Here is a 13231-nt window from a genome sequence, read left to right on the forward strand (position 1 = left end):
CTAATCAGATCAGTTTAACATGAGACTCATTAATGAATGGACACATTAATGCTAATTCAGAAAATGATAGAGTATACTGAAGCTGTTCCATCTCAACACACTTTTATCTCCTAATTTTGAATTCATAACTGATGGATATGACTGAATTATAGTCTCTGTCTATCCAAACGTTCATTTCTGCTCATGTTTCATGAATGAGGCAATTTGTGTGATGTTTACATATTTTTCCATGTCATTTAAAAAAAAACTTAAAGATAATATATCTCTGTTTTGAGGGTCTTGTTAATAGAAATATGTTGCATGTTCAATGATTGGTCAAGAAAGCAGCAGCTCATTTCTATTTTTCAGTGAAAAACATTTCCCTTAAAGATCTGTGTCTGATTGTTTTATGTGAACTGTGGGTACAAAAACATTGAAAAAAAACATGACAAACAGGTTTTGTACTCTTGATAAAGAATTTTTATGTGTGCATTGTGTTTGTTGCATGCAAATCATACACTGTACGTGTGAGACTCTGAAAACATGCATGTGATAACATTTAGCACTATTTAAAGCATATTTTAGCCTTTTTTATTTATGCCTTTTCTTTTTAGCCCTACTTTGTGACAGCAAAAATAAAAAATAAAAGATTGTGTATTTCAGTAAGAGCTGTATCAGCTACCTGATAGCATTTTTATTTGCATTGAGTTCACCTTAATTGTTCTCTCTCTCTCATAGGAGGAGGAGGGAAACGGAATGGGCGGAGCAAGAAATGGAAGGAGATGCTCAAACTGCCTCATATCAGTCAGTGTGAAGAATTGAGATGCACTATTGGTAAGATGGATGTGTATAAGAGAACATTCAGAAACTGCATCTGGCATAATATGGGTTTTGAGGTATAGAAAGAACAAATGCCACATGCCAATGTTTGTATGCGTATACAGCATTCCTTGTGGCACAGGAACTAGATGCTTTTTGGATATCATGCAGCCACATTCTGTTTTTGATCGTAATTGTTCTGAACAGTGAATGAAAGTTAAATGAACAGTTAAATTGTGTCTCATTTAATAGTGCATAATATTATTTAAGCATTGTCCATCCAACTGACACAAAGGAATTTCTTTAACTCTGTAAAGCCTGACATATGAAAGAAAAATTCTATTTTTTTTTTTTTTACATTAAACTCTTTTTAGTACCATTAGAAAAATATAAAAATAAATCCTAAAACATTTTTGCACATTTTTTTTTATGTATCATATTTGATACATTGGATACATCTGTTTTACTGTACATTATAATGTTATTATACCTATTTTCATCATGTAAAATTCTAGATTGGAGCTGTAGTTTTGTTGACATGGGATAAAATCTCTGATGTATCCCTAAATAATTTTTATTATTGTATCTTTATTTTAAAGTGCACCAAGGCACTAAGATTTGCTGGCTGATACAACAGCAGTCTTGGACGTCTTTTTGACACCCATTTGATGAATCTCACAAAACTTGTCAAGGAAATGTCCTGGTCATATATTTTTATTTTTCTCCCTTTTCTCTCCAATTTGGAATGCCCAATTCCCAATGCACTCTCGATGCAGTCCTCATGGTGGTGTAGTGACTTGCCTCAATCCGGGTAGCGGAGGACGACTCTCAGTTGCCTTCGTGTCTGAAACCGTCAATCTATGCATCTTATCACGTGGTTTGTTGAGCACGTTGCCGCTGAGACCTAGTGCGTGTGGAGGCTTCACACTATTCTCCGCGGCATCCACGCACAACTCACCACGTTCCCCACCGAGAACGAGAGCCACATTATAGCGACCACGAGGAGGTTAACCCAAAGTGACTCTACCCTCCCATGAAGCCTGACTGGAGTCACTCAGCACGCCCTGGATTCGAACTTGCGACTCCAGGTGTGGTAGTCAGTGTCTTTATTTGAGGAGCTACCCAGGCCCCCATCCTGGTCATATTTAACCTCAAATCAACACTAATAAAATATGAAATTATATATATATATATATATATATATATATATATATATATATATATATGCATAAAACATTTTTTTTTGCATCATTATCATTTTTTGCATTGTGACCATATTTTGTAGGAAACTTAAGAACTTTTTACCCCCAATTTTCATAATTGTATCACGTCCAAACTCTTTACTTTTCCTATTCCCATTGTTTTCAGTGATGATTCTCATTACCGTAACACAGTCATTTTTTTTACTGTATTACAGTAAAACTGCTGTTGTACAAATATTATTAAAAATGTTTTTTAAAGTAAAATCAGTGAAAAATGAAAGGTATTACAAAGAGAGTACTACTATAATGGATAAATACCTTTTAAATAACTACAATTTAAATAATATGTTATGTTTTTCAAATTGCATAAATGAGAATATCATAATGATTTTTTTTATGTGTTGTTGTAATGAGAATTGGGGGGTAAAATGTGCATAACTGTCATGAAAATAATGTTACAATGAAACAAATCTTAATGGCCCTAAAATAGGCTTAATTTTGTATATGAAATATATTATTTCTTACTTGTTTCTATGGATTTTAGAGTAAAATGGAACCAGGATATTTTCTTGACAGGTTTCCCCCATCGGCGTTGATAAAGAATCGCACAGAAATGTACATTTATTATATTTATGCATTTGGCAGATGCTTTTTATCCAAAGCAACTTACAGTCCATTTAAGGTATGCATTTTTTTATATACAGTATAGCCTATATCAGTTTGTCATTTCCCTGGGAATTGAACCCATGATCTTGGCATTGCTAGTGCCATGCTCTACCAGCTCTACCATTGTAGAAAGCCTTCATTGCAGCTGTATTTGTCACCCGACACTGTGTTTTTGAATAGTTTAATTACATCTTTTGTAACATATTTAACAAGTTTTATCGGTGGAAAACTTGTTTAAATGGAAAAAATTACTTAGTTCACCTTTGAATTGAATAAATATTAAAATATTTATAATTAACTTCCTAAAAAGGGATTGGTTTATTGTAGACTTACTAGACATACAGTCTGTTCCTCATTAAATGACAGGGTTTATACCATTCAGAATGCTGCTTTCAGTAAAAAATGCATGCTGGTGTGTGGGCAGGTGTTTGTGTGTTTGCGTCAGACAGCTGTAGACCTTGGCTCAGTGAGGAAGACCCGACAGAGGCTGTTTCCTCTTGGCCCAGAATGCACCAGGCCTGTAACGTTCCACAGAGTCCTGCAGCACGAGCTTGAGCTCAGCTTGAGCTCTCTGCTCACCTTACCGTGATTTACCGTTTTGGCTGTGACTGTGCAATGGATGCTGAGTGAAGGGTGATTCCTTTATTTTGCTGAGTAGCATTCCGCAAAGCTTTGCACTTTTGTGCATATGTGTGGAGGAAATATTTCAATAAAGGGGTCATGTCATGCATTTTTTGTCACTTTATTTATTTTCCCTGAGGTTCACAAAAATGTTAATCAAGGTTTTTTTTTTCCAACAAAACAGTCATATTTTAGTTTTTCATCAACAAAGGAATAGTTCACCCAAAAATGATATTGTCTCAACATTTACTTGCCCTTATGGCGTCTCTCTTAAACTCGTATGACTTTCTTTCTTCTGCGGAACACAAGCAAAGATATTTTCAAGGGTATATGATGTTTAAATCCATACAAGTCAGTGGGCTCCAAAAAGGACACAAAGGCAGCAGAAAGGTAATTGATACGACTCAATTTAATCCATGTGCGGACGGCGCTCTGCGCTTGTATAACGCACAAGGAAGTGTATTCGAGCTAAGGGCTGTCACGATTATTAAATCTGGTTGACGATTTATTGTCTGTTTTAGGGCTTTAGCGATTTTGACGATTAATTGTCATACAAGTTGTCATTCTTCTTTAGGTGTGTTTGTGCTTTGTACACCTTAAGGAGTCATTTAAAGGCCTATATATTACAATTAGAATCATAAATCCACCTTATGTTTCAGCGTGACTAAGGCGCTGCCATTATCCACCTTGAATGTGGACTTCTTCCGGTATAAGCCACCTCCAGCTATTTTAGCGATACAAAAATACTACATTATGTTGCTTAATATTGCAGGCTGGCAATATATGTCATCATATTATTACCATTAATCGTTATTTCCATAAACACATTGGTATAGCGCAAACAGTTTTACCATTTATCGCATTTTGCCATTGTTTCATCACACACTGTTGCACAGGCAGAATGAATGAGAGATCAGATCGCATTTTTGAAATACTGTAAATAAAGGCAACATCAGCAGGTTTTGCAGATGATGTGGTTTACATGTAGACATTAAAAAGCTGCATCGTCACGCTCTCGGTAGAGTAAGAAGCAGATTTTATTATGGTCTCTTCGATACAACACACAGCAACAAGTGAATGATCTACTTACTCTTTTACTATAAATGCTGAAGTTAGAAAATTATCTGACACTGGCATATTATTCTGCTGTACATCCTGTGGTTGTGGAATAGTTTATAAGCCCATATCACTCAATTCTAGTATTATTATCCTTATAGTTATTTACACTGCAGTCAGTGACTGTGGAACTCTGTCACACTTGCCGGAAATGCAGCCGCTTGCTTACTTCTGCGTTTCAAAATAAGGTGGATAGAATAGGGATAAATGATTTCCTTTAAAGTAATAGTTCACCCAAAAATGATAATCCTCTTATCATTTACTCACCCTCATCCCAGATTTGTATGACTTTCTTTCTTCTGCTGAACACACATGAAGATTTTTAGAAGAATATCTCAGCTCTGTAGGCTCATACAATGCAAGTTAACAGGGTCTGTGGTTTAATCCATGTCTTCAGAAGCGATATGATAGGTGTGCATGAGAAACTGGTCAATATTTAAATCTTGGTCCATTTTACATTTACACTTTTGGTTTTGAAATCAGGCAACCTGATTAGCTATTATATTATATTATATTATGCAATAGTAAAATATCTCCATCTTAAAATATTCACTTTTGTTTCACTTTGTTGCCTTATTCAGTTGAGTTTGGCATGAACCTCAGCAGACGGCGTGTGCATCAGAGCGCTCCAGAAGAAGTTTATCTTCATGCGCTCTTCAGGACCTGCTCTGAGTGCGATTCATGGTTCATTTAGAGTGCCCACATAATGCAATAAAACTGGAAAATGAGACACAAAAATGCGCCGTTCATGGCATTTCTATATTCGCTTAAAAGTCCTTATTTAAACAGTAAAATGGGATTGGAATTTGAAGTGCACAATAATCATGGTTGTCTTAAATAATCGCTGTTATATCAAGTAATTGCAATCAGATGATTTTTTAATCGCAACAGGCCTAATCAAGCTTCTCTCACGAATGCTGCAAGGAGACTGCTGATGTCAAGATTTATAGTGAATAAGAAGTTACATTTTGGTCTGTTTTTCATCCAAAAATGATCGTAGAGCTTCGGAAGACATGGTTTAAACTACTTGTATGGTCATAGTTGTATGGATTATCTTTATGCTGCTTTATATCCTTTTTGGAGCTTGAAAGTTTTGGATCCCATTGACTTGAATTGTATGGATATAAACACATCATATATCCTTGAAAATATCTTTGTTTATATTCCATAGAAGAAAGTCACACGAGTTTGAGACGGCATTAGGGTGAGTAAATGATAAGAGAATTTTGGGTGAACTATTCCTTTGAACGGTTTGTTTTTTGCTGCCATGCCTTTAAGTCTTTATGTATGTAAATGAATTTTTCGCATTGCTTTGCTGTGTTTACTCGCAGGCTGCGGGGTTGCTGACGGATCCAGTATAGTTTGTGTAGCCCTATCCATAAATAACAACCTCTTTGCAAGGCCTGCATTACCATTGTGACAGTTTCACAAAACAATTCTTGCTAAAACAGGCCACAAAATCATGATAGAATGATCAGGAACCTTGCTAAAAATAGGCTATAGCAACCTATGGTTGGAATTTTAAAGAATAATACTGTTAGTAACAACAAACTGGAATAATAGTCTTTTCTTCTTCTTCTCTTTTAGGAATAAGTTTCATTGCGACTCTCCCTTTATTACCTCATTGTGACTGGGTGACACAGAATAGGCATCGTTGACATATAAATGTTTTGCAGAAGGTTTTTACAGCTTAGTTTCATTAAATTGTCTTTTTAGACTGGGAAGAAAGTTTTGAGTTCTGAAAGTTACAGTATGATTTCATAGTACTTTGAACTCTTTTATTTTAAAACGACAAAAATATTTGATATTTAAAAATATGACCCCTTTTAAATCCCCCTTTTAAATGATTAGAGATCATGTATCGTAGAAAAAAATTTGTGTAGATAATCATTTTGACTTTCTCTCTCTCTCTTGTGTTTATCTTGCTCAGAAAGGGATTACACTAGCCTTTGTGAGAAGCAGCCAATTGGTCGGCAGTTGTTTCGGCAGTACTGTGACACACAGCCCAAACTGCGCCGTTGCATAGAGTTCCTGGATTCAGTGGTATGAAATCTCAGCACACACACTCAAACACACACATACTGGACTATGAGAAACCCTCCTGACATTCACTCCCTCTCTAAACACACACACACACACACATGTTGGTACTCCTATCATTATGAGGACTCTCCATAGACATTATGATTTTTATACTGTACAAACTATCTATTCTATCCCCTAACCCTACCCCTAAACCTAACCCTTTTTTACATTTAAAAAAAAAAACATTGTTTAGTATGTTTTTTATGTCGTTTGAATTACGGGAACACTAGGAATTTCCTCATAAACCACATTTATAGCATAAAACCCTCGTAGCTACTAGTGTATAACCTAAATAAATGTCCTCTTAAACCACCAAAACCAAAACACACACACACACACACACACACACACACATACACACTCACACATCATTTCACAGTCTCTATAAAGTCAAACATGGGTGATTCTGTAACTTCAGGCAATTTGCAGTCCATGCTATGAAAACATTGTCGTGTTTTTCGTTATATTAATAGCAGATAGCTGAAAAAATGTACTATGGAAAATAATGGGCTGTGTGTGACATTTGTTTATGCCATTTATGGGAAAAGTTAACCGTTTTTGCCATGTTCCCACACTAGTATTTACATTTTACAATTGAATTACAGAGTAGAAATCTCACATAGCAAATTTCTTTTTTAACCATAATTACACTTGTCCCCAATTATAAGATTTGCAGTATCTATGTGTCATTTCAGTGTGTATGTGTGTTTGTTTAGGCAATGTATCAGGTGGCTCCAGATGAGAAAAGGAGAGACGTCGGTTTAAATATTTTAGACACATATTTTAATAATGGGGTAAATATTTGTTCCATTTTTTTTGCCCTCACGCACCTGCCCTGACAATCTCCAACATGCACATGTGCATTGAAAGAATTCCATAACACCATATTTTCTGTCGACCCCTTCCTGTTTTTTTCTCCCTCTTGTCACACTTTCTTCCTCATGTAGTCGGCAGCTCATCTACCAGAGATGGCTCAGGACGTGGTGGGGGAATGCAGACAGAAACTGGAACAGACTCCCTGTAAAGAGCTGTTTCAGGAGTGTACCAGGTAACAACAGTTAAAAGTGCTTTTAAAACAAGTCCGTTCACTTGACTGTGAACTTTGTGATGCCTCCAGACAACTTTTTCTAGTCAGCCAGCTCCTGCCTATTTAAAAAAAATAGTTTCAAAACAACACAACTTCTCATGTGAACAGTGTAAGTTCTTGGGTGAACACAGAGCCAATGAGTGTGTTTACATGCACACCAATACGCTAATAATGGCCAAAAATCAGACAACCCGACAACAGTTTAAACAAGCATGTGCACAACACAAGCTGGTAAAAATGCCGGTAAAGGTGTTTACATGCAGAGTGAAATCGGGGCAATGGGCAAAAATCTACTTGTGTCAACCGGTTACCCTGGGAAAGGAATGTCGTTTAAGGCTTTTACATGACCACACATGTTGTCTGTTTTATTAAACATAATCGGTGAATGATCGCACACGCTAACACGCTCATTGTGAACAAGGTTGTGAGGGAGTCAGAGGACCTGAAAATTTTTTTACGAGCCTTCAAGGCAAAAAAGGTTGAGACAGTAGAGTTGTAGAAAGGACTGAGCGTTGCAATTTCACCAGCTTTGTTCGGAATGGAAGACAAGTGTACAGCTTACTAAGTATTAAGGCCTCAGCACACTCACGTGAAATGCTTTTTCGTTCTTCGCTCAGAGCCAAAATGACGTTCGAAACAGCTGAGCAACGATATACTGTTTGCGAACATTCAGACACCAGCCATGCTGCTGTGGGAGGCATTTAGAAGTACATTTAAATATGAGGACGCTCAAGACTACATGTAAAAAATCAACTTATATGCCATTGAAATGTGTTGTTAATGACTGCATGCCTCATTCTAGAATTTACACGAGATCAGTAAAAAATCTGTATTAACTACTCGATAGTCATTTAAAGTAATATATAAGCAATAGATAATGTGTAATTTGTCATGTTTACCTTGTGCATTCATGGCGCTAACACGCTATACGTGACCATAAGATGCTCCGATTACACTCAGTTATTGTAATTTATAATGACACTGTTACTACTGCAAATATGGAAGAGTGTAAATGGGTAGAATACAGACAAAGAATTATGATGATAGGCATATCTTACTTTTGGCAGATGATGAATGGCTTTCGGCTGCAGGTGGCACATGAGTGAATGGGCACTTAAGAGTATTTGAATAGATTTGATTTCTTTCGTTGACAAATTAAACAAATAAATCGCATGACATTTTCTTGGAAAATGTCTCTATATGAATGATCGCACAGATGTGGGTAAGTTTGCACCAGCTCGCTAATAACCCTATACATCGGTGTGTTGACTGATCTTAACTGACTGAACAGGAATTGGATGTCGGCCTTAAAGTCCAGGCCACACCTTCCGGTGACATGGACCAATGGCAGTAAGAAGGTGTTTAGCAGCCGGTACAAAGTTTTCCTGAAAGATCGCCCTGGCACTTTATGGCCAGATTGTGATCTAAATGACGTCATGTGTGATGCATATCATATCTAATAATACTATTGCAATACTTTGTTATATTATCCTTAAGAACAATTACAATATTAATGCTAATATATGAATCTGCAATTAGGGAAAGTGCAGGGCTCCCGTTAGGAAATGAGCAGGAACAGTTGACTCTCATGGAGGACATGGAGATCCAGATTGTTCATTAAGGCTTTTTTTTTCCCTTCATTTTTGTATTTTAAAGTTGTGTAGTTTTGTGTATCTGTATTCAAACTAAATGTTCAGAATTGTTTGAATAAATAAAACAGGCTACAAATACTGACAAAAAGAACTAATAAAAAATCAGAATACTTGTTGTGACTCTTTTATCTGGGGAATTAAAATAGTTGTTTTGCATTTTTTGTTCAAGCAAAAACGAGTCAATACAAAGATGCTAAAAATTGCAAATATATTAAATGGAAGGTCAAGTCGAGCACGTTGCATTTTGGCATACAATATTCCATACAGTATGCTCTGTTTTGGTCATTCGAGTATCCCATGCATACAAGAAATACCCATACTGCACACACTATACTGTACATACAAATAGTATGAATAGTGTGGCAGTATGCTATTCTGAACATAACTTCCCATAAATTTTCTACAAGTTGTCTGTCTCCTCCTTATACTGTCTCTGGTAACGCACCCACTTGCACATCCATGTATTCATATGCCATCACGCATACACTCACAAAGTCTCAAAGACAGACAGTTTGCACTCCTGCATAAAGTCTGACGTAAATGTTGCATAGTTGTATTCTTTAGTTTATTATTTTTTGGTTGTTAAGCCTGAAGATTATACAGTAAGCTTGTCCATGTCTTAACACGTGTTCTTTAAATTGTTTGTTTATGTTGAATTGTCATGACTGTGAAGTACGTAGACTCATGGGTGTGGATCTCAGTTTGTGGTTTTAAGATTTTGGGGTTTAATGAAGGTTTACACTAGTGTGAAGGCTTATGGTTTTGGAGTGAACCGTTAGCAGTATTTGCGCTGTTGCTCTGAATAATGTAAACGTGACATTGAATCCAAACAGAGTTTTGTGTGTTTGCTGCTGATTTGCCTCAGTCTGTCTTTTAGTTCTGCTTAGTTTAAATTTCCTTTCTTTTGAGAGGGGGTGAGGTGGAGTACTTTAAACCTTCCTGTTAAATCTCTATGGGACTGTTCACATTTTGGGTGAACTATTCCTTTAAATAGTTTGTCTTTAGATAATTGTAGTTGGAGGTAGCTAATCTTTGTTAGTAACTTGTGTTGCTCACTTTTTTTGTTTGGGTTTTTTTCAAAAGGGTAGCTTGACTGTAGTTTAACTGTGTTACTTAAGTAGCTTGTAGCTCATAAAGCTGTAGTTTTAAAGTAGCTTCCCCATCATTGGATAGTTCACACCAGTCTTTTCCTACATAGTTACAGTCAGTTGCATTCTTTTTGAGTCCATGTCTCTCTACTTAAGGTTCATTCGCATAGTCTCTGCTCTCAAGCCAGATTCCACGAGGAAATCTGCAGTTTCCTCATTTTATTTCGTGCCCAACTCCCCTGGAGCTATTTAGATAGACTCAAGTTTTACGTTTTCTGACGGTGTGTCATTTTGTATTGAAATCATAAAGGCACTGGTGTCTATTTCAACTGAGCCTCCACACATCATTCTTATTCAGGCTTTCTTTCTTTCTCACTTTTCAGGATAGTTCGTGAATATTTAGGTGGGGCTCCGTTCTCAGCATATCAGGAGACAATGTACTTTTCCCGCTTTCTCCAGTGGAAGTGGTTGGAGAGGTGAGTGTCATCTCCATCAACTTTTCTGATTGGTGGATTCTGATCACCTCTCACTCTGATAAACAACCTTAATGGAACTCAATCCCTCATTCTCATTCAAAGCTCTATTCAAGTGGGGACTTTATATAAGATCTGCATTCCTACTTTATGGTCAGCATTTGTTGTTGAATTGTATTTTTCATACCATTGACATAGCTTTGCGGTTTATAGTTAAGACCACTTGTCACATTTGTATTTACATTGCATAATTATAAATCAGATAAATAAAAATGAACCTGTAAGCATGTACGTCCTATTGTGTCCTGAATGGACAAACCTCAAAATGACACATTGCTTTAGGTACAAATTAAAAAAGGGTCAGGCCTCATCTTAGTCAATAATCCATATGCAAAAAGAAGCCTGCACACTATTTATAGGGGAAAGACATAAATCACTACATGCGAGATAAGTATAATTTTACTTAAGGTAAGCAAACATTTTGGTCAAAGATGATCTTCCTCAGTGCTTGATTGCCACACCAAACATAGGAGCCATTTTAAGTCATACAAGTCACATGGTAACATGGTTACATGACACAACATGACAGTCAAACTCCCACAATACATACCAACACCAGTACACCTTACGCAATACAAAAACGAATTGATACAAGGTTAGGCAGTACAGCAGACAACAGAAGTATATATATATATATATATATATATATATATATATATATATATATAAAGAGATGTCAGGCCTCATCTTAAACACATGCAGTATCAACTTTGATTCACAACACAGGCAGTAATGAATTATTTGGTAATGAAACACTGAAATTATTGAAATTGGTGCAGTGAAATGATTTAAACTGTATTTCATTTGCAGGCAACCAGTAACCAAAAACACATTCAGACTCTACAGGGTATTGGGAAAGGGCGGATTTGGTGAGGTGGGTAGTTTCATTAGTTGCAGGTTTTATGACCTCATATTACTTGCATGAAGTATTTTTACTTTTAAAAATTAATTTGTCTCATCTTAGTAGTATTTAAGTGAACTGTAAAATGCTAAAAGGTTATTTTAATGTTGAGAAACAAAAAAGGGTGACCGGTCATAACATCCTAACATACACTTTCACTTATACGTTCATATTTTTTTTAACCAAAAATATAAATGTTGAAGAAATTTGTATTTAATTTGTATTTACTCAGTTACCTTTCAAAAGATAATGCATTATCATTTGAGAGCGCAGAAGCCCAATGTCACAACAAGCAAAAAGGCATTTTTACCTTCCTGTCTAATTTTCCCTCTGTCCTTTTACTTTCCCTCTTTCATTCTATTTATCTTCTCCACCATATGTGTCTTCAGGTTTGTGCCTGCCAGGTTCGTGCCACTGGTAAGATGTACGCCTGTAAAAAGCTGGAGAAGAAACGGGTGAAGAAAAGAAAAGGTGAAGCAATGGCATTAAATGAAAAACGCATTTTAGAAAAAGTTAACAGTAGTTTTGTAGTAAGTACTACTTTCTTTTTATTCCTCATTTTTTACCTTTAACCTGACGGTCACAGTTGCATGTTGGTCTTGTCTGTATTATTTGTGCATTAAGAGTTTGACACTCTCTCTGTGATTCAGTTTCCTTGAGGAGTTTTTCCAGCTGTATAAGAAGCAAATCTTTTATTCAGATGCTTTTATTATGGGTAACTTATCGCTAAATACAGTACTGTCAAAAGTAGAAGTTAACAACTAATTGCTGGGTGTTTCTTCAAATATTGGCACTTTTTGACCCTGTGAACTTAATATAAACTTTAAATAAACTCTCTTAAAATATACGTCATACTGTCACTAGTTCATGTAATTTGTCCACTGAAAATGTCCAACTGTAGACATGCATGCATCTCAGGAGAATCCTGTTATTTATGTGATTTTTCTGAAATGACATGAACCCTATCTTAACACCACATCTAAAATTATGGATTGTTTTTTTTTAGCATTCTGTGGTGGAAATAACACTTACATTTTTTTAATGAAATGGCAGACATTTGTCTTAAGGCAAATTTCATAGCTAGCATTTTATGTATCCTAAATACACACAATTAATATTTTTACACATTGTGCATAACTTGACAAAATTCAAATTTTCTTTTCACAAGTGATATTTTCTTCCCACCTGACCTGTCTCATATGTCATCTCAGGCATGCTCTTCACTGATATTTTTGTCTATTTGGTAACACACCTTTGTTAAAACTTTATTAGTGGCAAAATTGTTGGTTGCAATGGAAATGAAGTTATGCCAAAATTTGTGTAAAGATTTATAGTTCTCTAATTTTCACCATAAATATTTAAAAGCTTTAGAGAAAGATTATTTCACTCTTTGTTTAGATTATCATGGTATTTATTTTTATTTGTAATTTGTTTTTCCTTTTTCACCCAATTTGGAATGCCCAATTCCCAGTGTGCTTTTAA

General features: G+C 35.8%; 1 protein-coding gene across 2 annotated transcripts in view; it reads left to right on the forward strand.

The window, feature by feature from the left end:
* The window catches only part of grk4 (G protein-coupled receptor kinase 4), a 49517-nt gene that overhangs the window by 14891 nt on the left and 21395 nt on the right, over positions 1–13231 (forward strand). The window contains exons 2-8 of one of the 2 annotated variants that reach the window (XM_051705134.1): positions 718–813; positions 6334–6446; positions 7205–7282; positions 7436–7536; positions 10699–10791; positions 11659–11722; positions 12139–12279. In XM_051705134.1, the coding sequence (XP_051561094.1) occupies positions 718–813; positions 6334–6446; positions 7205–7282; positions 7436–7536; positions 10699–10791; positions 11659–11722; positions 12139–12279 (686 nt within the window). The remainder of the gene's footprint in view (positions 1–717; positions 814–6333; positions 6447–7204; positions 7283–7435; positions 7537–10698; positions 10792–11658; positions 11723–12138; positions 12280–13231) is intronic. The other variant, XM_051705135.1, reaches the window with a different exon arrangement.

This window comes from Myxocyprinus asiaticus, chromosome 8 (assembly GCF_019703515.2).
Source record: "Myxocyprinus asiaticus isolate MX2 ecotype Aquarium Trade chromosome 8, UBuf_Myxa_2, whole genome shotgun sequence".
NCBI lineage: Eukaryota > Metazoa > Chordata > Actinopteri > Cypriniformes > Catostomidae > Myxocyprinus > Myxocyprinus asiaticus.